General features: G+C 41.6%; 1 protein-coding gene across 1 annotated transcript in view; it reads right to left on the bottom strand.

Moving 5' to 3' along the window:
* Positions 1-22,893, bottom strand: part of LOC131680036 (uncharacterized) — a 101,027-nt gene extending 78,134 nt beyond the window's left edge. The window contains exon 1 of the mRNA XM_058960787.1: positions 22,768-22,893. Within this exon, the coding sequence (XP_058816770.1) occupies positions 22,768-22,878 (111 nt within the window). The 5' untranslated portion in view covers positions 22,879-22,893. The remainder of the gene's footprint in view (positions 1-22,767) is intronic.
* Between the last annotated feature and the right edge of the window lie 2,867 nt (positions 22,894-25,760).

Raw genomic sequence — 25,760 nt, 5'->3', positions numbered from 1 at the left:
CGGCGTAAACTGAAGCAGGGTCACTGAGTTTGTAGGAGGCGGTGAACTTTTGATTGAAAATACCGAAGCCAGTGGACCCTTCGAGGTTTGATCCGTCAGTATAAAACATCTTAGAACAGTCGACTTCTCGGAATTTATTATAAAAAATATTTGGAACCACTTGTGGGCGTATATGGTCCGGAATTCCAATAATCTCATCTTTCATGAATGTGTCGAAGAAAACAGTAGATTCAGAAGTATTTATGAAATGCACACGGTTGGGATTGTAAGAAGAAGGATTAATATTTTGCGCCATGTAGTCAAAGTACAGGGACATAAAACGGGTCTGAGAATTGAGCTCAACAAGCCTTTCGAAATTTTCAATCACCAACGGGTTCAAGATATCGCATCGAATGAGCAATCGATATGAGAGTTCCCAAAATCGATTTTTCAGCGGGAGAACGCCCGACAGGACTTCGAGACTCATCGTATGGGTCGACTGCATGCACCCTAAGGCGATACGCAAACAACGATACTGAATTCTTTCGAGTTTGATGAAATGTATGTTCGCGGCGGATCGAAAGCAGAAGCATCCGTATTCCATTACCGACAGTATCGTTGTTTGATACAACCTAATTAGGTCTCCTGGGTGGGCACCCCACCACGTTCCGGTTATTGTACGAAGAAAGTTGATCCTTTGTTGGCATTTCTGTTTCAGATACCGAATATGGCATCCCCAAGTACCTTTCGAGTCGAACCAGACCCCTAGATATTTTACTGTGAAGACCTGAGCTATAGTTTGACCCATTAATAGAAGCTGTAGTTGTGCTGGTTCACGCTTCCTAGAAAATACAGCTTTTTCCGTGGAGAATTCGATACCCAGCTTAATAGCCCATGCAGACAAATTGTCCAAGGTATTCTGTAATGGTCCTTGTAGATCGACAGCTTTGGGTCCCGTAACAGACACCACGCCATCGTCTGCAAGTTGTCTTAACGTGCAGGAATTGTCAAGACATTCATCAATGTCGTTGACGTATAAATTGTATAACAGGGGGCTTAGACATGAGCCCTGGGGAAGGCCCATGTAGCTAAATCGTGATGTCGATAAGTCACCATGCGAAAAATGCATGTGCTTTTCCGACAACAAGTTTAGTAAAAAGTTGTTTAAAGTCGCTGAAAGACCATGCTGGTGCAGCTTCTCTGAAAGAATGTTGATAGAAACTGAATCAAAAGCCCCCTCTATATCTAGGAACACTGATGCCATCTGCTCTTTACTAGCATAGGCCATTTGAATTTCGGTTGAGAGCAACGCAAGACAATCATTCGTCCCTTTGCCTTTGCGAAAGCCAAATTGTGTATCTGACAGTAAGCCATTTGCTTCGACCCAATTGTCGAGGCGGGATAGGATCATTTTCTCGAACAACTTCCGGATACAAGATAGCATTGCGATCGGTCGATACGAATTGTGGTCGGAGGCTGGTTTTCCTGGTTTTTGGATGGCGATGACCTTCACTTGCCTCCAATCGTGTGGGACAATGTTAGCCTCAAGAAACTTATTAAATAAGTTCAACAAGCGTCTCTTGGCAGAGTCTGGCAGATTCTTCAGCAAGTTGAATTTGATTCTGTCTGGCCCTGGAGCTTTATTGTTACACGACAAGAGAGCAAGTGAGAACTCCACCATCGAAAAAGGTGTTTCGTTCGCGTTATCGTGACGGGACGCGGCGCGGTAGATCTTCTGTGCCGGGGCGGAATCCGGACAAACCTTCTTGGCGAAATGGAATATCCAACGGTTTGAATATTCCACGCTCTCATTAGTACTGTTTCGATTTCGCATACGTCGGGCTGTTCCCCAAAGAGTGCTCATCGATGTTTCTCTCGTTAATCCGTCGACGAACCGGCGCCAATAGCCGCGTTTTTTGGCTTTCATCAAACTCTTCATTCGCTTGTCTAACTTGTTTATTTATTTCGTCAATCAAATGTAGACTACATTATATAAATATTAATTGCTTATATACTATCCTGTAAACTATTTCTATGTACTATGATGCCGTAAAGAGTTGAAAAACTGTTTTAAACTTGTTCGGGGCATGGTAAGGTCAATACTTTCACAATGCTCGTTATACACAGCCATCATCTGGTTTAGTGGTCCGAATTTAGCATAGTCTGTACGGTGATGACCTATCGCGAACAAATTTCTATTGCGTAATTGACGAGTAGGAGCATATAAATTTAATTTTGACAAAATGTAAGATGAGTCAATACGCTGCATGACGATATCGTTTAGAAACGAGATCATAGCATAGTCCCGACGTTCTTTTAATGTTTGAATATCTATCAACATACAACGTGCTTCATAAGATGGAAGAGGGAATACTGTCCATCTTAACTTGCGTAATGCATATAATAGAAACTGTTTTTTTTTTTTTTTTTATTCATTTCGTTTATTTGATAGGCACAAATGCGTTAGCTTGGCGGTGCCAAATGCTTGTGTTTTTACATTTTGGATATCTTAAAACTAGGAGGTTACAATGTTGAAATATTTTGTTTACAAAGGAAAAAAAGAGTTTGCAGCTATCTTAAGACTAGAAATAAGATTCAATATACAAGAGAGGGCCAAAAGATTTTTTATGAAAAAATTTAAAACAAGGGATTCACTTTGATATACAAGAGAGGGAGTAATAGTATTTTACGAAATATTTTACGGTTATCTTAAAACTAACAATATAGTTTAGTACACAAAAGGAGGAACAAATATTTATGAGAAACTTCACAGAAATCTTAAAACTAGGGATTCAATTCTATTTACAAGATGGAGGACAAGAGTTTCAATAAAGAGTAAAAATTATAGCTATCTTAAAACTAGGAATACAGAATACTAATTTGAATTTTTTAACTAAAACTTATGCTTGGTCAAGATATTCAGACGGTGGCTTATTTCCGCATCAGTGTAGCAGCAGTTGTATCAAGGACAGGGGAGAGACAGGGAAAGAAGAGCAAAACTTGCAACTTTCGCTCGAACGGGGGGGGGGGGGGAAAGGGGGATCAGCGAAACAAATTTGCGCCTCAGTCTAGTAAGTCGTCGAGTACCGGATTGGCGGATGGTATTCTTCGGACCCGCGGGGAATCCTTCAAAAGTCATCGGACCTCGAGTCGCTCTCGCTTCAGTTTCCTTCTATGCAGGCGTAGTGGTAAGGGCGACGGCGGTTACATAGTGGCACTCTGGAGCTGATCGGTTCCACAAGGCAGGAGGAAACTCTAAAAACGAGAAATAAAAGAGAGGGGCTAAATTGGGATATTTATCGTTTTTATGAAGGTATAAATAAGGGACATATAGGGGAAATCACGAGTTGCCAGCATATCTCGGACTGGGACATTGGGTGGTCTACCTCGGGCCCGAAGGGATTCCTTTAACTGAGACCTGGCGTCACAATACCCGGCGCATACCCAGACAACGTGTTCGATGTCGTGATAGCCCTCGTCACAAGCGCACAGACTACTCTCCGCAAGCCCAATACGCCGCAAATGCGCATCCATGGTGTAGTGATTGGACATAAGTCGGGACATTACGCGAATAAAATCCCGACCCACATCCATCCCCCCGAACCAAGGCTTCGTTGATACCTTTGGGATAATCGAATGTAGCCATCGTCCAAGTTCCCCGTTGCTCCACGAGGTTTGCCAACTGTTGAGCGTCCTCTGACGACAAATACTAAAAAATTCGTTGAAGCAGATTGGTCTTTCGTATATGTCACCATTTAATGCGCCCACCTTTGCTAATGAGTCGGCCTTTTCATTGCCCGGGATAGAACAATGAGAGGGGACCCAAACAAAGGTAATCTGATAAGATTTTTCAGATAACGTACACAAGGACTCCTGTATCATCCCCAGAAAATACGGGAGTTGCTTTTTAGCCTTCACCGCACGAAGAGCCTCGATAGAGCTGAGGCTGTCCGAAACGATGAAGTAGTGATCTGTGGGCAGAGTGTGGATGATCCCAAGGGTGTACTGAATTGCAGCTAACTCTGCGACGTAAACTGAAGCGGGATCATTGAGCTTGAATGAAGCGGTGATAGTATTGTTGAAGATACCGAAGCCAGTGGACCCATCGAGATTTGATCCGTCAGTGTAAAACATTTTGTCGCAGTCGACTTCTCGGAATTTATTATAAAATATATTGGGGATCACCTGCGGGCGTATATGGTCCGGGATTCCACGAATCTCTTCCTTCATGGATGTGTCGAAGAATACAGTAGAATCAAAAGTATCTAGGAAACGGACACGGTTGGGATTGTACGAAGAAGGATTGATGCTCTGTGCCATGTAGTCGAAGTACAAGGACATAAAACGGGTTTGAGAATTAAGCTCGACGAGCCTCTCGAAATTTTGAATTACCAACGGGTTCAGAATGTCGCATCGGATGAGCAATCGATATGAGAGTTCCCAAAATCGATTTTTTAGCGGAAGAACGCCCGCCAGCACTTCGAGACTCATCGTATGGGTCGAGTGCATGCAACCCAAGGCAATGCGCAAGCAACGATACTGGATTCTCTCCAGTTTGATGAAGTGTATGTTCGCAGCGGAGCGGAAACAGAAACACCCGTACTCCATCACCGACAATATCGTTGTTTGGTACAACCTGATCAGGTCTCCTGGGTGAGCACCCCACCATGTTCCAGTTATTGTTCGGAGAAAATTGATCCTTTGTTGGCATTTCTGTTTCAGATACCAAATGTGACATCCCCAGGTACCTTTAGAGTCGAACCAGACCCCGAGATATTTAAATGTGAAAACCTGGTTGATCGTTGCACCCATTAACAAAAGCTGGAGTTGCGCCGGCTCACGCTTCCTAGAAAAAACAACCAACTCAGTTTTCTCCGTGGAGAACTCAATACCCAGCTGAAGAGCCCAAGCAGACAAATTGTCCAAGGTATTTTGTAATGGTCCTTGCAAGTCGGCAGCTTTGGGCCCTGTAACAGAGACCACCCCGTCGTCTGCAAGTTGCCTTAGCGTGCATGAATTGGCAAGACAATCGTCAATGTCATTCACGTAGAAATTGTAGAGCAGGGGACTTAGACATGAGCCCTGGGGAAGACCCATGTAGCTAAATCGCGATGTTGTTAAATCGCCATGCGAAAAGTGCATGTGCTTTTCAGACAACAGGTTTAGCAAAAAGTTATTTAAAATTGGCGAAAGACCATGCTGGTGCAGCTTCTCTGACAGAATGTTGATAGAAACTGAGTCAAAAGCCCCCTTAATATCCAAGAAGACTGATGCCATCTGCTCTTTGTTAGCATAGGCCATTTGGATTTCTGTAGAAAGCAACGCAAGGCAATCGTTCGTCCCTTTGCCTTTGCGGAAGCCAAATTGTGTATCTGACAGTAAGCCATTTGCTTCAACCCAATTGTCGAGGCGAAACAAGATCATTTTCTCGAATAACTTCCGAATACAGGACAGCATTGCAATCGGCCGATACGAGTTGTGGTCGGAGGCTGGTTTTCCTGGTTTTTGGATGGCGATGACCTTCACTTGCCTCCATTCATAAGGGACAATGTTACCCTCAAGAAACTTGTTAAATAAATTCAACAAGCGCCTTTTTGCAGTGTCAGGCAGATTCTTCAGCAAGTTGAATTTGATTCTGTCTAACCCTGGGGCGTTATTGTTGCACGATAAGAGAGCAAGTGAGAACTCCACCATCGAAAACGGTGTTTCGTTCGCGGTATCGTGAGGAGACGCGGCGCGGCACGTTTTCTGTACCGGGACAGAGTCCGGACAGATCTTCTTGGCGAAAGCGAATATCCAACGGTTTGAATATTCCACGTTCTCGTTGGTACTATTACGGTTACGCATACGTCGAGCCGTACCCCAAAGAGTGCTCATCGCTGTTTCTCTCGTTAACCCGTCGACGAACCGGCGCCAATAACTGCGTTTTTTGGCTTTCATTAGACTCTTCATTCGCCTTTCTAACGACTCGTACTGTTGATAGCTAGCGGGTAACCCGTCTTCCCGGAAGGCCTTATATGCAGTGGACTTTTCCGCGTACAGCTCTGAGCACTCTTTATCCCACCACAGGGTGGGAGACCGTCCATGGGTATTCGTGCTGGGTACTGGTTTAGTCTGAGCTTGATTCGCACTGTCGAGAATCAAGCCAGCCAAAAACCTGTACTCTTCCTCCGGAGGAAGTTCTTGAGTGGATTCGATTTTAACGGATATCGCGGTCGCGTAACTCTTCCAATCAATGTTCCGTGTGAGGTCATATGAGACATTGATTATTTCCGATGGTCTTGAACCGTTAGCAATTGAAATCACGATAGGCAAATGATCGCTACCGTGGGGATCAGGGATCACCTTCCACATGCAATCTAACTGTAGCGATGTCGAGCAAAGCGACAAATCCAACGCGCTTGCGCGTGCTGGTGGTGTAGGAATCCGCGTCATTTCTCCCGTGTTTAAGATGGTCATGTTGAAATTATCGCAAAGATCTTGGATTAATGTTGATCTATTATCATCATGAAGACAGCCCCATACCGTACCGTGCGAGTTAAAGTCTCCCAGAACTAGCCGCGGTGCCGGTAAGGATTCCGTGATATTACAAAGCGTTCGGTGCCCTACCGAGGCTCTAGGAGGAATGTAGATGGAAGCAATGCAAAGGTCTTTACCTTTGATTAAAACTTGACAAGCGACAATTTCAATGCCTGGTGTCGAAGGGAGGTTAATTCGGTTGAAAGAATAGCACTTTTTGATCCCCAAAAGTACTCCTCCATAGGGGTTTTCTCGATCCAGACGAATTATATTAAAGTCGTGGAAGTTGAGATTTATATCGGAAGTTAACCAAGTTTCACATAATGCGAAAGCATCACATTTTAAACTATTTAGTAAAAATTTAAAGGAATCGATTTTCGGGAGGATACTTCTGCTGTTCCACTGTAGAACAGTGATCGAATCGGTGACCTCGTTCGATGACTTAGCCATCGAAGGATACGATCGCTGCAAGGAGGGGCCATTTAGTAGTCAACTGCTTCAAAAATGTTTGCACTATAGGGAGAAAACGTATCAGAAGGCTTTTAAGAGGATCAGTAACATTGAAAGCTGTGAAAATTAAGTCCACTATGTCAGAAAATTTCATTAGTCCGCTACTGGACTGAGTATCTGTTTGAAAAAAGGGGACACTTGGGGTTTTGGATGTCCCTGGAAGTGGTGGGTACTCCTTGTTAGAATTAATATTTCCAAGTCCTGGAGCAAATTGCTTCGGCTTTTGTGCATCACTTCCGTTGGATTTATTGGTTGTAGATGGCGCACTCTGAGTGGACGACACCTTGGCACCCTTACGAGGCAATGTAGGGGAGGCTGGATTTCTCCTCTTCCTGGATTCCCCTGGGTTAACCAAAGATGTTCCCTCTCGTGGGTCGTCAGATTCTTGCTCAACGTTAGCCAAACCAGCATAGGGATTTTCAGACAGGACAGATGGCGAAGCATTCTTTAGCATTTCTGCATAAGAACGCCTTGAGCGTTCCTTAAGGGAGCGCTTAATTTTATCCCCGCGCTGCTTGTACGCAGGACATGATTTAAGAGCATGTGAAGGGCCCCCGCAGCAAATACACTTTTCAGTTTCTTTGTCGCAAGAGTCATCCTCATGCTCTCCTTCGCATTTGCCGCATCGTTTCTTATTTCCACAATATGTGGCTGTGTGGCCCAACTGCTTGCAATTGCTGCAGCTCATGACCCGCGGTACAAACAGGCGAACTGGTAGGCGAACCCTGTCAAGGAGGATGTAGTTGGGAAGAGAGGACCCGGCGAATGTCACCCGAAGCGAGCCTGATAGAGAGTAGGTAGTCTTACCTCCCTCGGTGTTTGCGGTATACAATTGTTTGCATTCTAAGATCTTAATCTGTTCAAGAGAGGGGTCCTTAAAGCAGCCAACCCCGTGCTCCAACAGTTCTTCGCATTTCAGGCCCGGTTCGGACACTACCCCATCGATTTCACAGGCCACACAAGGCACGTATGCTTTAAATTCCCGCGTAAAGCGCTCACAGCAAGCAATCGCGTTTGCCTGGCCGAGATCATTCACTAGAACACGTATCTTGTTTGCCCGAACACGTGTTATCTGAGTTACGGCCGGGTAATTAGCAGTCAGATCTCGAGAAAGTTTTAATATATTAACCGGTTTCTCTCCGGTCCGAAAATATACCACCCATGGCCCAGAGGAACCTTCTGGGTACTGCTTTATACGGGGAGCAATGCGAGTATTAGGGGGATCAGGGACTTCCATGATTACATCAGATGGTATTTCGCCCTCGGCCATTTAAGCACGAGGGCAGAGCGTTATATAAACGGGAATGTGTCTTATTATTTGATTACAAGGTAGAGTAAAAGTAGGGAAAAGGAAAGAAAGCAAACGAGGAAAAAAAAATAAAGCAAAACTTATCTGCAAACAACGTCGATTGTTCCGCACCAGCGAAAACAATGTACTGGATTTACTGCCGGCACCAGCAGAATGGCAGCTAACGAACGAACAAAGGATGACCTTCAATCACTGAAATTTACACAACGAACACCACTGTGAAATATAACGATCCGTTCCGTTCAAAGGTTGGGAGACGTATGAGAAACTGTTTTTGGATTGATTCAATTCTCACTTCGTGTTTTTTTATGAATGGTGACCAAACAATACTACAATATTCTAAAATAGACCGAACATATGCTACGTAAAGAGTTTTAATTGTGTAAGGATCTTGAAAGTGATATCCGAAGCGTTTTATAAAATTAAGCATATTACTAGCTCTATGAACAATTGTGTTGTAATGTTCCACAAAGTTTAATTTTTTATCTAAGATAACTCCTAAATCTCTTATTTTATCGCATTTACATTTACATTACATTTTTTAACATTTAACTCCAGTAAACATTTACAACACCATGTATAAAAGATTTGTGTTTCATCGTGAAAAACATTATAGTCATTATTATTTCTGATTTCTAAAAATAGCTTCATATCATCCGCATATATGAGAATATTAATGTTTTTTAAAATAAGAGAGATGTCGTTGACATATAAAATAAAAAGAAGAGGTCCTAAGTGTGAACCTTGCGGAACCCCCGAAGTAACTTTAATTATATCAGATTTCATCTCATAGAATTTTACTATTTGCTGACGATCTGTTAAATACGACTTAATCCAATTGAGGAGTCTCATCTCGATTCCCAATTTTTCAAGTTTGAATATTAACATGGGAATGTCCAGCTTATCGAAAGCTTTGCTGAAGTCAGTGTAAAGAGCTTCTATATGATTTCCTTTATCCATGGCATTTAACGAGTAATCAACAAATTCTAAAAGGTTTGTACTAGTTGAACGGCCTTTAAAAAACCCATGTTGTGAATTTGTTATTTTATGTTTGACTTGGTTGAAAATGGTTTTATTTATGATGGATTCGAAAAGTTTGGGAAAGCAAGACAGAATGGCAATTCCACGATAATTGCGAATATCAGATTTTTTACCCGATTTATAAATAGGTATTAAAAAAGATTTTTTCCAATCTTTTGGGAAAATACCAGATTCTAGTGACTTATTGAACAGCCAGAATAAAGGTGACGTAAGCTCAGTTGCTAAATTCTTTATGAAAGCAGGTGGAATTCCATCAGGTCCTGAGCCTTTAGTGGCATCTAGATCATTGAGACCAGACAAGATATCTTGAACATTAATGTGACTGACACCAACATCCCTTGAATAATCAGGAAAATAAGAAAAATATTCAAAGTCACGATCATTGTCTGAATAGTTAGAATAAGTTTCTTGAAAAAATGTTGCGAAGAGATTACAAATATCTTTTGAAGTTTCACCCTCTTTCCCATCTAAAGACATTTTTGATGGGAAGTTGCATGAATTCAACTTAGTTTTGATGTAATTAAAAAAGTTTTTTGGGCATGACTTGATCTCATTTTCAGTTTTTGCATTATATACAGTTAGTGCCGAAGAAATAGCCAAAGTTAGTTGGTCACGAATGTTAAGGTATTTTTCCAAATTATCCTGATTATTGTGTTTTCTGTAAATTTTGTGAGCTTTTTGCTTCCGATTTTTCAAATTAATAATTTCCTTGTTGAACCAAACTGGATTTTTGGATGCATGATTTCGTCGTTTTTTCGTGAGTGGAACTTCCTCCTGTATTATTTGCCATAAAATATTATAAAAGATCTCCACTCCACATTCAACGTTCACTTGATTCTTTAAAAGGGACTGCCAATTAGCACTGCTTAATTTATATTTAATATTTTCATAATTTGCTTTTCTATAATCGAAAACGTCCTCGAAGTCACAATCAATGAAATTATGATTCTTGTGCACAAAAATAGAGAATTCTATTGCTGTGTGAAACGTTTCATTTTTCCATAAGGGAGAATGAGATTCATCAACACAGAAATCTTCATTAATGTTTGTTAATAGCAGATCTAAATAACGATTGTGTTGATTTTTTATATGGTTTATTTGATTGAGTCCTAGCAATGCAATTTTCTCAAACATATATTGTAATGTTTCGTTATCCCCAACGACAGGAAGTAGAATGCTCTCATTTTCAGAGTCAGGAATAAAATCTAAGTTGCGCTGATTAAAATCACCATAAATATGAACTTTGAATTCTGGAGGAAAATTAGAGATTATTTCTTCAGCTGCTTGAAAGAAAATCTCATATGTTGATTTGTAAGCTAGGTCCGGTGGAAAGTACACTGAGACAAAAATGTGGATTTCATCAGCGATATGTGCTTTAACCCATACATGTTCAAATTCTTTGAATTTTGGTGAGACAATAAGATCGGAATTAAATATAGATGAAACTGCGATGAGAACTCCTCCGCCTGACATTCTTTGGGTTAGTCGTAAATCACGATCATCTCTAAAAACATTATAGTCACTACCGAAAACCTCTTCACTTTTTATATCCTCATTCCAACTTGTTTCGGTACCTAGAATTATCGAAAATGAGGAGCCTAATATATTCTTATGGATTTCGTTCATCTTTACGGCGCTCCTCATTCTATTAAAATTTTGACAGTAAACCAAAATTTCAGTGGCTTTCGAAGAAGTTGGTTGTGATTCGTTATTCGTAAAAATATTGTTTAAAACTATTGTGCTGTTACCAGTTGCGTCATGCTTGTCCTGGTCTGCCTCTGAGAAGTGCGTTAAAATTGGCGAAAACACGAACGTTCACAGGAGCAAGATGAACAATGATGTTTATTGTTATGGTGATTGTTATTAAGACCATTGTTGTTTCTATTGCAAATGCTGTTTCTGTTGTTGTTGCTGTAACTGCTGTTTCTGTTTTCGTTGTGGTTGTTGTTATTTCTGTTGTAGTTGTTGTTGCTGTTTTTGTTGTAGTTGCTTATTCTGTGATTATTGTTGTTGTTGTTGTTGTTACTGCTGTTAATGTTGTTGTTTCTGTTTCCGTTGTGGTCGTTATTGTTTATGTTGTGCCTGTTTCTATTGAAATTGTTGGTGGTATTATTGGACTTGTAGCTGTTGTTTTTGTTGCTATTGTTGTTGTTTCTATTTTGGTTGTAGTTGTGATTATTGTTATTGTTGTACTTATTGCGGTTCCTGTTCTTATTGCACTTGCTATCTTTGTTGTTGCAGTTGTTATTGTTATTACTGTTGATATTGCTGTATCTTGTACCCTGTTTTCTTCTCGATTTTTTACTCTTTGCTGCTTTATCTTTCTCTTTTTGTTGTTTAATGCGACGCTGTTTACGTAAGTCATATTCTGACCAGTCGGAGCGCCACACTCTTTTCGAACCAAGTGTGCGCCATCCATCTTTTGCCACTTGATTATGCTGCGAACCTGAGATAGCAGTTTTATTTGAAACGACGGTCAATTCGTCCATCAGACTGGGGGGAGACACCGCAGGTGTCAAACGAGCATTATTAACACTGGTTTCCAGGGTACTAATTGTCGCGGCAATTGCCCTTACTTCGTCTAAAATATCGTCGCCAACAGCGCTGGCTTGTGATTTTATTTCGTCAAGAGCATCACGAGCAGAAAACGACTGGTTACCGGTATGTTCGTTGCATTGAGACGCCATGTCAATGGTTATTACGCTTAAATTTTGAACTTCGCAGCATATTTTTTTTAGCTCACGAGTCAGGTCAGTTGTGAGCTCCACCACGTACTCCTCAATGCGCTTCCTTGTGGATTCCATAGATATGTTGAATAATGACGTTATATGATTTTTTAAAACAACGAGCTCATCGGCCTTATTGACCGCGTTGTTTTCCATAGTGCGCGATAATGTTGACACCGCATAATCAACTTTCGCGCAGGTGATATTATTTACATTAGTCACCGCTTCTTTTAGCTGGTGATCAATGTTATCGAACAGTTCACCAAATGCGTTCAACTTTTTGATGTCAGCAGCCATTCGAAGATTGGAATCCGTTTGCGTCTTGATTAAATTAAAGAGCTGCTCCTGTTGGAAAAGCACTTTACGTGTGTCAATCCCCGTTTTAAGATTATGCTGACAATCCGAGCATAGAGGAATCATAAAAGACGTGATGTGATGCTCTTGGTGCCGTTGCACTCCTACACAGGCCGCGTGATACGATTTGTTGCAAAACTCGCACTTCCATAAAAAACGATCATCACTAATTGAACACGATCGAACACTGCACGACATAATGCTGACTATTTTTTTTCGAAAATCGCGCGCGGCTTGAATTAAATTAATCAAATAAATACTTGTAGCGTAGCGCCGTTCAACTACGTCTACTACCGGTAACGGTCGACTAAGAACTAACGTCGCGTACTGTCGAAAACTAGCGGGTAACCCGTCGTTCCGGAAGGTCTTAAACGCGGCGGCCTTCTCTGCGTACACGTCTGAGCACTCTTTATCCCACCAGGGATTGGGAGAACGTTTTTGTATGTTCGCGCCGGGTACTGGCTTAGTCTGAGCTTGATTCGCGCTGTCGAGAATCAAGCCAGCCAAAAAGCTGTACTCTTCCTCCGGAGGAAGTTCTTGAGTAGATTCGATGTTGTCGGATATCGCGGCAGCATAGCTCTTCCAATCGATATTTCGTGTGAGGTCATACGAAATATTGATTGTTTCCAATGGCCTTGAGCCGTTATTGATTGAGACTACGATCGGCAGATGGTCGCTACCGTGGGGATCAGGGATTACCTTCCACGCGCATTCTAACTTTAGCGAGGTCGAGCAAAGGGATAAATCTAATGCGCTTGGGCGCGCTGGTGGGGGAGGAGTCCGTGTCATTTCACCCGTGTTTAGAATTGTCATGTTGAAGTTGTCGCAAATATTGTGAATTAAAGAGGAACGGTTATCATCATAAAGGCAACCCCATTCCGTACCGTGAGAGTTAAAGTCGCCTAAAACTAGTCGCGGTGCAGGCAGGGATTCTATGATGTCATGTAGCCGGCGATGCCCAATCGCGGTGTTGGGGGGAATATATATGGAAGCTATGCAAAGATCTTTGCCTTTGATTGTTACTTGACAAGCGACAACTTCAATACCTGTTATCGAGGGAAGGTTAATTCTGTAGAAGGAATAGCGCTTTTTGATCCCCAAAAGCACTCCTCCATAGGGGGTGTCTCGATTCAGGCGAATAATATTAAAGTCGTGGAAGTTGAGATCTATGTCGGAAGTTAACCAAGTTTCACATAATGCAAATGCATCGCAACTCAAATTATTTATTAAAATTTTGAAGGAATCGATTTTCGGGATGATACTTCTGCAATTCCACTGTAGAACAGTGATCAAATCCGTGACCTCGTTCGATGAGTTAGCCATCGAAGGATACAATCGCTGAAAGGAGGGGCCATTTAGCAGTCAACTGCTTCAAAAATGTTCTTACTGTAGGGAGAAAAGCTAACAACAGACTTTTAATAGGATCAGTTATATTGAAAGTTTTTATTATCCAGTCCACAATGTCCGAGAGTTTGATAATTCCAGTGCCGCGATTATTCTCGAACTGAAACAGAGGAACACTTGGGATTTTTGATGTTCCGGGAAGTGCTGGGAACTCCTTCTCTGAGTTTAATCCTCCGAGACCAGGAGCTAATTGCTTCGGTTTGGTTGCAACACTTCCAATAGATGTGACTTTCTGAGTCCCGTCAAGGGATACCTTCTGGCCTTTACAACGAACTTTAGGAGAGGAAATGTTCCTCCTCTTCCTATAACTTCTAGGCGCCCTAGTAGATGTTCCCTCTTGTGGGTCATCAGCCTCGCCCTCGTTAGGAGGCAAGTGAGCATAGATGTTTGTTGAGGTTGGTGGTGTAGCTTTCTTTAGCATTTCTGCAAAAGAACGTTCGGATCGTCCAGCAAGGGAGCGTTTTAGTTTATCCCCGCGTAGTTTGTACGCGGGACATGCCGAGATATCATGCAGATTCTCTGCACAGTAAGGACACTTCTCAGCATTCTTACTGCACGAATCATCTAGATGATTCTCCCCGCATTTTCCACAGCGGGCCTTATTGCTACAATGGGTGGCTGTGTGACCCAATTGTTTACACTTTGTGCAATTCATGACCCGCGGCACAAACAGACGCACAGGCAGACGAACCTTGTGCAAGAGGACGTAATTTGGCAAAGCGGTACCAGCGAAGGTCAACCGATAAGAGTTTGATTGGGGGTACGTTTTTGAACCATCCCCCGCAACTACTACTGAGTGCAAACGCTTGCACTCGAGTATTTTCACTGGCTGAAGTAAGCGGTCTCTGAAACGGCCAACCCCGTACTGCAGCAGATCCTCGCATGTCAAACTGTCATCGGTGACAACGCCTTCAGACTGTACTTTCACAGCTGGAATATACACGTGATAGTCCTTCGTAAAGTGCTCGCAGCAAGCAATATCGTTTGCCTGCTTTGAGTTAGTCAGCACGACCCTCAGCCTGTCTGAGCGGACCTTTTTTATTTCGATCACAGCCGAGAACCGTTCCGTTAGGTCTTTTGAAATCTGTAATAGATTCAGCGATTTTGTTTTGGGCCGAAAGAAGACCACAAAGGGACCGGTCGAGAGCTCTGGATATTGTTTGGGTCGGGGGAGAGCCTTAGGAGTCGACTCGATCTCCATTTGGCCATCCGGGGAGGAAGCCATCGACACCGTCAACGCACGGGGTCAGCACCCGCGCAGACGGGAAAAAGCCGTAAATGTATCAAAAAGGTAGATTTCACTTATCTGTATACTCGTTTCCCACGACGCACCAGTCCAGCTTAAATAGCTGGTTATTGTTCAATCCTCGCTTTACGAACAAAAGGTTGAGGAATGTGACCTAACGGTTAACACACGCACAAAAGAAAATAAAAGTCCAAACCTCGAAGAGGCAGAGAATGGCAAAATAACCTTGAACGCGGATTACTGCACTGTTCTTTTTCCAACAGACCGAAAACAAAACACTTCTATCTCGATCGAGCGATGCGTAGAGACTGAGTCGACAACATTTGTAGAAGCGAGGTAAGTATTTTTGCGGGAATACTTCGTTATCTTCCTTCCTGTCTATTGGGGCTATTGTGTATGTTGCTTCGACATCTCCCCCTATCCAATTGAGGTTGACCCAGGAGGGTACCTGTAAATAAAGACTTAAATTCCCGAAAAGATACATGGTATTTGTAACCATGCGATTATGAAAGAAAAGTATACTGAAATCTTACTTACCATAATCAACTACATCCATCCTAGAGAGTACCTGAAAATTGCAATTGCCAAGGTGGACTGATGCGCAACTTGTGAAACCAACTCAAAATTCTCCTAATAATATTTAGAAAGATAGAAAAAAATAACGCACTTTGGCAGATTTGCGACTCTTGTGAATTTTAAAATGAAATTCTTCTGCAGTGTCTGTCTCTACTGCAACTTGTTGATAACTTTCTTGTTTTGGCATGTTTGCCCTTTTCATAAAATATTTCCCATCTGGGCGTTTTCTCGCCATTTGTTTAACTTCTGATCCCACGTTCATAATTTTCCTTTTCTGACGTTTTCGTCACATATATTATAGTGTCCATTAACACTCTTCTTTAATTATGAAACTTTTTGCCTTGTTTTCACTGCTACGATCTCCTAATGATTATTCCCTTCGTATTTTCTCGTATTCCTGTTCTTCACCCCTATTACCCTTACTTGGTTAGTCCTTGTTTATCAACTTTTTCGTCCTATCTGAAATTTTAGCACTCGCTCATACCTCATTCGTTTATCATGCATACCGGCGTCGGTTTCCTTGTGTATCATTCACCCATGTCATTCTAGGGGTCCGACCCCCCCCCCCCCCCCCCCCCTTGCTCATTCATTCATGTGTTCCCATTTCGATGCTTTGGTCTTGTCAATTCCAGAGTTTCTAATCGTAGTATAGCTTACGCGATCAGATTTAGAAACTACGCGAGACCCCTTTTGATTTCGGCTCTAGTTCTGGTCCGTTGGCTCTGGCCTTTTGGCTCTGGCTTTTATTTTGGCTCTGGTTCACTGACTCAGGCGTTCTTATATTTTTCCTTTTGTAACATTGTGATCGGCTCAGGTCCTTTGACTCTGGCCCTTCCGTTTTTTTTCCTTAGTTTGGTTCAGGTTTCTCTGAATCTGACCCTCTCTTGTATTCGATTTTATTATCACTGTTTTGCAACCTTCCTTCTTATTGATTCTTTATATCTTCTGCCATTTTAAATTGCTTTTTTGACAGACACTGCTTATTTTATTTTAAACTTCTCATTTTTTCTGAATTAACCTTTTTTGCCTTTCTCATATAGAAAGGTTATGCAATCACTCTGAAAAACGTCAACCTAATCCCGGCCCGGAGGGCCGAGTGTCATATCCCATTCGACTCAGTTCGTCGAGATCGGAAAAAGTCTGTATGAGTGTGTATGTGTGTATGTATGTGTGTATGTGTGTGTATGTGTGTGTATGTGTGTGTATGTGTGTGTATGTGTGTGTGTATGTATGTGCGTATGTGTCAAATAATGTCACTCATTTTTCTCAGAGATGGCTGGACCGATTTGCCCCAACTTAGTCTCAAATGAAAGGTGCAACCTTCCCATCGGCTGCTATTGAATTTTGGATCGATCGGAATTCTGGTTCCGGAATTACGGGTTTCAGAGTGCGGCCACACAGAAATTTCTCATATAAACTATAGGAAAAATTAAAAATAGAATTTTTATTTTTGATGCTAAATGTATTCAAGGTGCATAAAACGTCGAGATTTGATGCAAACACGAAAAAAAATTGACGAAGATTCACTTTTTTGGATTTTGCACATTTTTGCCTTTCTCGAAAGGTTATGCAATCACTCTGAAAAACGTCAACCTAATCCCGGCCCGGAGGGCCGAGTGTCATATCCCATTCGACTCAGTTCGTCGAGATCGGAAAAAGTCTGTATGTGTGTGTGTATGTGTGTATGTATGTGTGTGTATGTGTGTGTGTGTATGTATGTGCGTATGTGTCAAATAATGTCACTCATTTTTCTCAGAGATGGCTGGACCGATTTGCCCAAACTTAGTCTCAAATGAAAGGTGTAACCTTCCCATCGGCTGCTATTGAATTTTGGATCGATCGGAATTCTGGTTTCGGAATTACGGGTTTCAGAGTGCGGCCACACAGAAATTTCTCATAAAAACTATAGGAAAAATTAAAAATAGAATTTTTATTTTTGATGCTAAATGTATTCAAGGTGCATAAAACCTCGAGATTTGATGCAAACACGAAAAAAATTTGACGAAGATTCACTTTTTTGGATTTTGCACATTTTTGCCTTTCTCATATAGAAAGGTTATGCAATCACTCTGAAAAACGTCAACCCAATCCCGGCCCGGAGGGCCGAGTGTCATATCCCATTCGACTCAGTTCGTCGAGATCGGAAAAAGTCTGTATGTGTGTATGTATGTGTGTGTATGTGTGTGTATGTGTGTGTGTATGTATGTGCGTATGTGTCAAATAATGTCACTTATTTTTCTCAGAGATGGCTGGACCGATTTGCCCAAACTTAGTCTCAAATGAAAGGTGTAACCTTCCCATCGGCTGCTATTGAATTTTGGATCGATCGGAATTCTGGTTCCGGAATTACGGGTTTCAGAGTGCGGCCACACAGAAATTTCTCATAAAAACTATAGGAAAAATTAAAAATAGAATTTTTATTTTTGATGCTAAATGTATTCAAGGTGCATAAAACGTCGAGATTTGATGCAAACACGAAAAAAAATTGACGAAGATTCACTTTTTTGGATTTTGCACATTTTTGCCTTTCTCATATAGAAAGGTTATGCAATCACTCTGAAAAACGTCAACCTAATCCCGGCCCGGAGGGCCCAGTGTCATATCCCATTCGACTCAGTTCGTCGAGATCGGAAAAAGTCTGTATGTGTGTGTGTATGTGTGTATGTATGTGTGTGTATGTGTGTGTATGTGTGTGTGTATGTATGTGCGTATGTGTCAAATAATGTCACTCATTTTTCTCAGAGATGGCTGGACCGATTTGCCCAAACTTAGTCTCAAATGAAAGGTGTAACCTTCCCATCGGCTGCTATTGAATTTTGGATCGATCGGAATTCTGGTTCCGGAATTACGGGTTTCAGAGTGCGGCCACACAGAAATTTCTCATAAAAACTATAGGAAACATTAAAAATAGAATTTTTATTTTTGATGCTAAATGTATTCGAGGTGCATAAAACCTCGAGATTTGATGCAAACACGAAAAAAATTTGACGAAGATTCACTTTTTTGGATTTTGCACATTTTTGCCTTTCTCATATAGAAAGGTTATGCAATCACTCTGAAAAACGTCAACCCAATCCCGGCCCGGAGGGCCGAGTGTCATATCCCATTCGACTCAGTTCGTCGAGATCGGAAAAAGTCTGTATGTGTGTGTGTATGTGTGTATGTGTGTGTATGTGTGTGTGTATGTATGTGCGTATGTGTCAAATAATGTCACTCATTTTTCTCAGAGATGGCTGGACCGATTTGCCCAAACTTAGTCTCAAATGAAAGGTGTAACCTTCCCATTGGCTGCTATTGAATTTTGGATCGATCGGAATTCTGGTTCCGGAATTACGGGTTTCAGAGTGCGGCCACACAGAAATTTCTCATAAAAACTGTAGGAAAAATTAAAAATTGAATTTTTATTTTTGATGCTAAATGCATTCAAGGTGCATAAAACGTCGAGATTTGATGCAAACACGAAAAAAATTTGACAAAGATTCACTTTTTTGGATTTTGCACATTTTTGCCTTTCTCATATAGAAAGGTTATGCAATCACTCTGAAAAACGTCAACCTAATCCCGGCCCGGAGGGCCGAGTGTCATATCCCATTCGACTCAGTTCGTCGAGATCGGAAAAAGTCTGTATGTGTGTGTATGTGTGTATGTATGTGTGTGTATGTGTGTGTATGTGTGTGTATGTGTGTGTGTATGTGTATGTATGTATGTGCGTATGTGTCAAATAATGTCACTCATTTTTCTCAGAGATGGCTGGACCGATTTGCCCAAACTTAGTTTCAAATGAAAGGTGTAACCTTCCCATCGGCTGCTATTGAATTTTGGATCGATCGGAATTCTGGTTCCGGAATTACGGGTTTCAGAGTGCGGCCACACAGAAATTTCTCATAAAAACTATAGGAAAAATTAAAAATAGAATTTTTATTTTTGATGGTAAATGTATTCAAGGTGCATAAAACGTCGAGATTTGATGCAAACACGAAAAAAATTTGACGAAGATTCACTTTTTTGGATTTTGCACATTTTTGCCTTTCTCATATAGAAAGGTTATGCAATCACTCTGAAAAACGTCAACCTAATCCCGGCCATTTTTTTTTCGACTCGCATAAGGTTTCTGGATTTTAACAGGGGCGTAGTTGATGGTTTACGGAGAGGGGTTACACCCCCCCCCCCCTCCTCTACTGTTCACTCCCCTCCTTTAAAAATCTCCTTAAATCACCCCTCAGACCACCACCTCATACCCCTCCCTTTCAACCCCATCATCTTTAAACCACCACTATATTACAAAGCATACCAATTTATGCTGGGGAGTCGTTCGTTCATGAGACTTTCGCCCTCCTCACATACCCATCCCCGCATGACAAAATGAGTTAGCAAGCAGATAACATTGATCTAATGCTGATTAGGCTAATGGAGTATGATATTTTTTTGTTTCAAGTGTTTCACCGTCGACACCGTAGGACATTTCCACAATTATGTTGAACATAAAAAGCCTCCGTGCCATAGTTTAGAGAAATGAGAAAGGCACAATTGCACCGCTAGATGGATTAAAACAGGTTTTTTTTGAATAAGACCTCGTGTCTCCGTATTATATGTTACTCTTCCTTCTGTATTCCATTCTTTATTTTTTTTCTTTCGTTTCGTTGTTCGTATGCATGATTATTCTAGGTTCCTATTTTAGTATAGCGTATTATAGCGAATTTTTCGTCATGTATTCCATAACTCAATTATTATTTTTGAATGCTGACTAGTATATACATAGTGATTCAATAGCTATTTGTCTCTATATTTAGAGTAGTTTAATAAGGTGAATATGTACATATGTATTTACCATTAGGTACCGTATTCTTAGGTCTATGTTTCGGTTTATCGTTGATATCCTTTTTCTCTCGTCTTCTTTTTCATTGTATTGTAATATTTGAGGTGTTTCTACTCCGCGGTTTGTCGGAAGCTTGTACGTTCTTGTGTACATGTGTAAGTTTATTATTCGTTCCGAAAATTTTCGCAGTTATATCCACGTCACTACCCTGCGGTTCCGCAGTCTTTTCCTTGTCTGGCAGTATCGACCGGGGTTCTAGATACTCGTGTTCCTCTTCGTGAATTTCGACTTCCCTGACTCGCGGAGTTGTTGTGCTGACGCTTCTCCTTTTATTTGTTGCTTCTCTGGTGCCGGAAGGTGTTTCCGCGTTTTGGTCTCAACGGACGTTCTTCTTTAGTGCAGTTATCTCCTGCGCGCTTTCCGATAGTGTCGCAGGATTACTGTTTACCGGAACCGTATTTGTACTGCTGTTTCGCCCGATATCGCTTACTGTGCATGTAGTGCTGTTTCCGCGCTCTGCTCGCACTGGAACAGGGGAAGATATCTCCAGCTTTCCGATCCTCTCCTCACCGCTTTCGGGGCTCCTTCTTTCCTGGGTCATAGTAGTCATAACGGTCATTGGTATTGGTTGCGATATCGTAAATCGCGGGGGCCGTCGTTCTTCACTCCTGTTCTCTCTGTTCGTTATCGTTTTCTCATACCGTCCTACAGTGCGGGGGCAGCATGTTATTTTACCACGTAGGCAACACACCCCCATGGCCGTCACCCCGACACAAATGGTGGCTAGTGTACTCCAACCCACCCAAGGGTGTTCTAACGGTGCGTATATTAAATTCTCCAACGTGGTTCTATCCGCTGTTAGGTCTTTGACGTCCACCCCTAAGTCGAACAGGCGCTTGTTGTCCAGGAATGAGAATATTTTGTTGTCCTTGCCTAACGTTGGGATAGTCTCTTTATTCCATTGTTCTAACATGGGCAGTCGGAAATCCAAGCTGCAATTTACAAGGTTGGCCTTTAGTCCGAAATCGATCTCTTCTGTATGTACGATTCTTATATCGTCTGTGGTTACTACCATTCCCGGCACCACATGCACCGTGCCCGTTCCTAGTACCGACATGCTGGTGTAATTTCCTCCGTTGCTAATATTGACTTGGGTGGTTGTAGGGGCCGTATACAGCCATACGTTGGGTTTTTCTGTTTCAAACCACATTGTGTGGTCAAGTTTGATGATGCGCTGGTCGCAGCCGCCCTGGTTGTTTTTGTACAATAAATTGGTTAGGCACTCGCCCCCATGCTCTAAGTTCTTCTCTAAATTCGGTATGCTGCATAGCCGCAGACTACGAGTCTTCACGCATTTTTCGTATGTCTGCGTGTCTATGACGTATCCCCATTTCCTGGTGCGCTCGATTAATATAATGTTTTCACGCAGATGCACGAAAGTCACTACGTGGTCCCTAAGATGGAGAGTTACAAACCCTCTGGATACCTCGAAGGTAACTTGTTTAACTACCGGTATCTTGAAGTTTAGGTCGATCTGGCCGCCTTTGCCCACCGTTCGCGACAACTTCATAAGTTGAAATATTTCGGGGATTATGTCCCCATTCGTCCCTCGTGGGAGCGATATCCCTTTTGGTAACAGATCTTCTTGCGTTTCTAGTTTGGCTAGTAACTCGTTAGGTTCTATTAGTTCTAGTATTACATCGGCCATATTGGCTTCGTTCAGTAGCACTTTCACCACTAATGCTTGTCTGTGTCGTAGTTTAGTGTTTATGTTTTGAATCAAAAACCCGATTTCGATGATTTCGGCCTCTAGGGCCAGTATTTCTTTGATGCCGTTTGAGTACTCCTGCCCCTTTCTGACTTGGTTTTTAAGTTCGTCGAACTTGTTATTGATGGATACCGTCTTCTGATCGATGGTCAGCATCGAGTTGTTGACGTATTCGTACATAGAAGTAATTACTGAAGTTTGGTGGCTTGACAGCTGCTTCAGTTTCTCCTCGTTCCCACGTAGTTTGTCCATATTTTCATCGACTCGTGTCCTATCGGCTGAGTCCGTAACGCCTAATATATTCCAAATCCCTCTTGGATGTCTTTGGGGGAAGAATGACGCAGTAAAATCCTCTAACTCTTTGTTACGAAGGTTCTCTGCTTTAAGCCCGTCACTTAGGGGTTTACATGAACTCCTCCCTAGTCGCTCGGTAAAGTTCCCGCAGATTAACTGATATGCTGCCGTGGCCTTATCCACGTTTATTCGCCCTATTGATATATCTCGTGTGTCCACACTCACCCTCATGCTGTAGTATCCTTGGGTGATGACCGCGTCACCGATTCTCTCTAGGATGACCTTAGACGTCCCGCTCCCTCCAGCCAGGCATAACACCAATAGTAGTACCAGCATTCTGCAAGTAACCAGTTATACATCATCAGTCATCGTTGAGTGTCGTATAGTTAGCTGGGTATGTGTACGGTGACCCTTAATTGTGCTTTGCTCCCTACCTCTTAATCTGAATATTTTTTTAGTCGGTTATTGTGAACCTTTTCTAACCTGTTTCCATTTTTGACCACGGTCGTGTGCTCACTCGGAAGTTCAATGACTTCGTATGGTCCTCTCCAAAGAGGTTGCAATTTTTGTCCGGTACCTGTGGGGTTGGCTTTAACTAACACCAAATCGCCCCACATAGGTTGCCATGTGTTAGTGTTTCTATCGTACAATTCTTTCCTTTTTTGTTTCGATAGAATTAGATTTTCGCGTGCTTGAGTATGCATGTTCTTGAATGCAGACCGCATCTCATTCACATAATCTTCATAATATACGCCATCACTGTCCCATTTGTATACTGAGTTCGGGATGTTTGCGCGTTGACCATATAGTAATTCGAATGGTGTGTAACCAGTCGATGAATTTAACGTTGTATTATATTCAAACGTAGAGAAAGGCAAGCGTTGATCCCAAGTTCTCGGATCCTTTCCAACGTACTGCCTTAGATAAATTTTTAATTCTCTATTGGACCTTTCCACCAAATTAGCTTGTGGGTGGTAGGTACTTGTGGTGATTTTCTTTATTTTTAAAATCTTACATACATTTTTCATTAAGGAACTTACAAAATTTGTTCCATTGTCTGTAACTAACTCCAAGGGAGTTCCAAATTTACAGATGTAGTTTTCTACAAAAGTTTGGGCAACCGTCGAACTTTCCTGGTTCTCCATCGGTGCTACTGTTAAAAATCTAGTTAGGTCGTCTTGCATGACTAGACCGTATTTATTTCCCCAATCTGATTCGGGTAATACTACAATATCCATGTACAATTTTTCGAAAGGTGCAATGGAAGTAGTTGTAATTTTCATCGGAATCTTGTTGGACCTACCAATTTTATTCTTTTGGCACGAGTCACATTGTTTGACGTAGTTTTCTACGCCTCTACGCATGTTTTTCCACTCGAATAGTGGGCTTATACGTTTTATCATTCTTTTACTTCCGACATGTCCGGCCAGCGGAGAGTCATGAAACTCTTTAAGAACAGTTTCTCTCTCTTCTACTGGCACGTGCATTCGCTCTTTCTCTGGTGCATATAGAGTGAACACCTTATTGAATTTTCCTGCAATGAATCTTAAAATATTTGTTTCCAGTGTAGTTTGTATATTTCTATAAGAGATAATTTGAATGTTCTTATCTCCTTTCATATGTTCGGGACAGTTCGCAAACGCGTCAACTAACCCTTCAAAAAATACTTTTGTGTCGGCTCTTGATCGGCTCGACCCGTTTAATATCATTCCCCATATTTTTCGGTTGGGTATCGCAAATACTCTACCGTTCAAATAATCTTTCAACCCATGAGGTAGGTCGACCAATTCGCTTAGCTCTTTATAGGCTGATTTACTGTTGACAATCACGAATGTGGCGTCTGTTTGGCTTTCTTCGATCTTGCTCTTCGAAAATTTTAATAATTTAAAATCAATACGTCCTTGGGCTAGATCATTCTGGAAGTCTTGGTGTGAGATCAATCTTTCAACATCACTCTTCTCGTCCCATTCGAAATCGATATTCTCTAAACCATCCATGTGCGGATTCCACTCGGATATCTGTTTATTCTTGAAAAGACCAAATCTTCCCGTTTGATCCGTAATTTGTGTTGGGGTTTTGTTCTCTGCGTCTGTCCGACTCGCAAGTTCTTTATCTTCTTGCTGCTGTTGCCGCTTTTGCTGTCGAGTAACTACAGCGACAGTGTGAGTAATTTCATCCTTATCGGTTTCCGGATGAAGTCTTGATAAAAAATCGGCTACAACATTGTCCTTGCCTTGTTTGTAGCGAATATCCATTTCTAACCCTTGTAATTTTAGGCGAAGTCTAGTAAGAGTCGGGGAAGTCTCTTTTAAATGCCATAACGAGATCAATGGTCTATGATCCGTATAGACAATAAACTTTTGGTTGTATATAAAGTGTTTAAACCTGTTTACTGACCATACGATTGCAAGTAATTCTTTTTCTATCGTATGGTACCTTCTTTCTGCACCGACTAGACCTCTGCTCGCATAGGCTATGGGTCTATCGGTGGACTTTTCATTAGAGAGTACTGCACCAATGGCATACTCGCTTGCATCTGTTGTGATCACAAACGTATCTTTGTAGTTCGGTCTTACCAACAGAGTATCTAAAGTTAAAAATTTTTTCAATTCTTCGAATGCTTTCTGACATTCATTAGTCCAACTAAATTTTACATTTTTCTTTAGCAGATCGTTCAATGGTTTACGTTTTTCTGCTATTTGTGGTATGAATTTACCATAAAAATTAACCGTTCCTAAAAACGAACGGACTCCTTTAACTGTTTTTGGCACAGTCATTTCTTTGATGGCCTTTATATTATCTTCCATCGGCCGAATGCCTTCTGAATCAATTGCATGTCCGAGATATTTAATTTCGGTTCTTAAAATTTGGCATTTTCCTGCCTCAATTTTCAAATTGTGTCGGCGCATAGCTTTCAAAACTTTTATGAGGTTTTCATTGTGTTCTTCAATGGTCGACCCGTAAATGATAATATCGTCTAGGTAAACGATAGCTTTCACATTTTCAATTTCGTATAATATTGTGTTCATCAACTTCTGAAATGTTGATGGACTATTTCTAAGGCCCATAGGCATTCTTGTGAATTCAAAATGCCCTTTTGGGGTGGAAAAGGCTGTTTTAGCCGCATCTTTTGGATTGATCGGGACTTGGTAAAATCCAGATTTCAAGTCCAATGTTGAAAAATATTTTGATTCTCCGAGATTGTCGAGTATTTCGTC

Source organism: Topomyia yanbarensis, chromosome 1 (assembly GCF_030247195.1).
Source record: "Topomyia yanbarensis strain Yona2022 chromosome 1, ASM3024719v1, whole genome shotgun sequence".
In the NCBI taxonomy this organism is placed as follows: domain Eukaryota; kingdom Metazoa; phylum Arthropoda; class Insecta; order Diptera; family Culicidae; genus Topomyia; species Topomyia yanbarensis.
The sequence above is the reverse complement of the archived record's forward strand: the minus strand, read 5'-3'. Positions and strand labels throughout refer to the sequence as shown.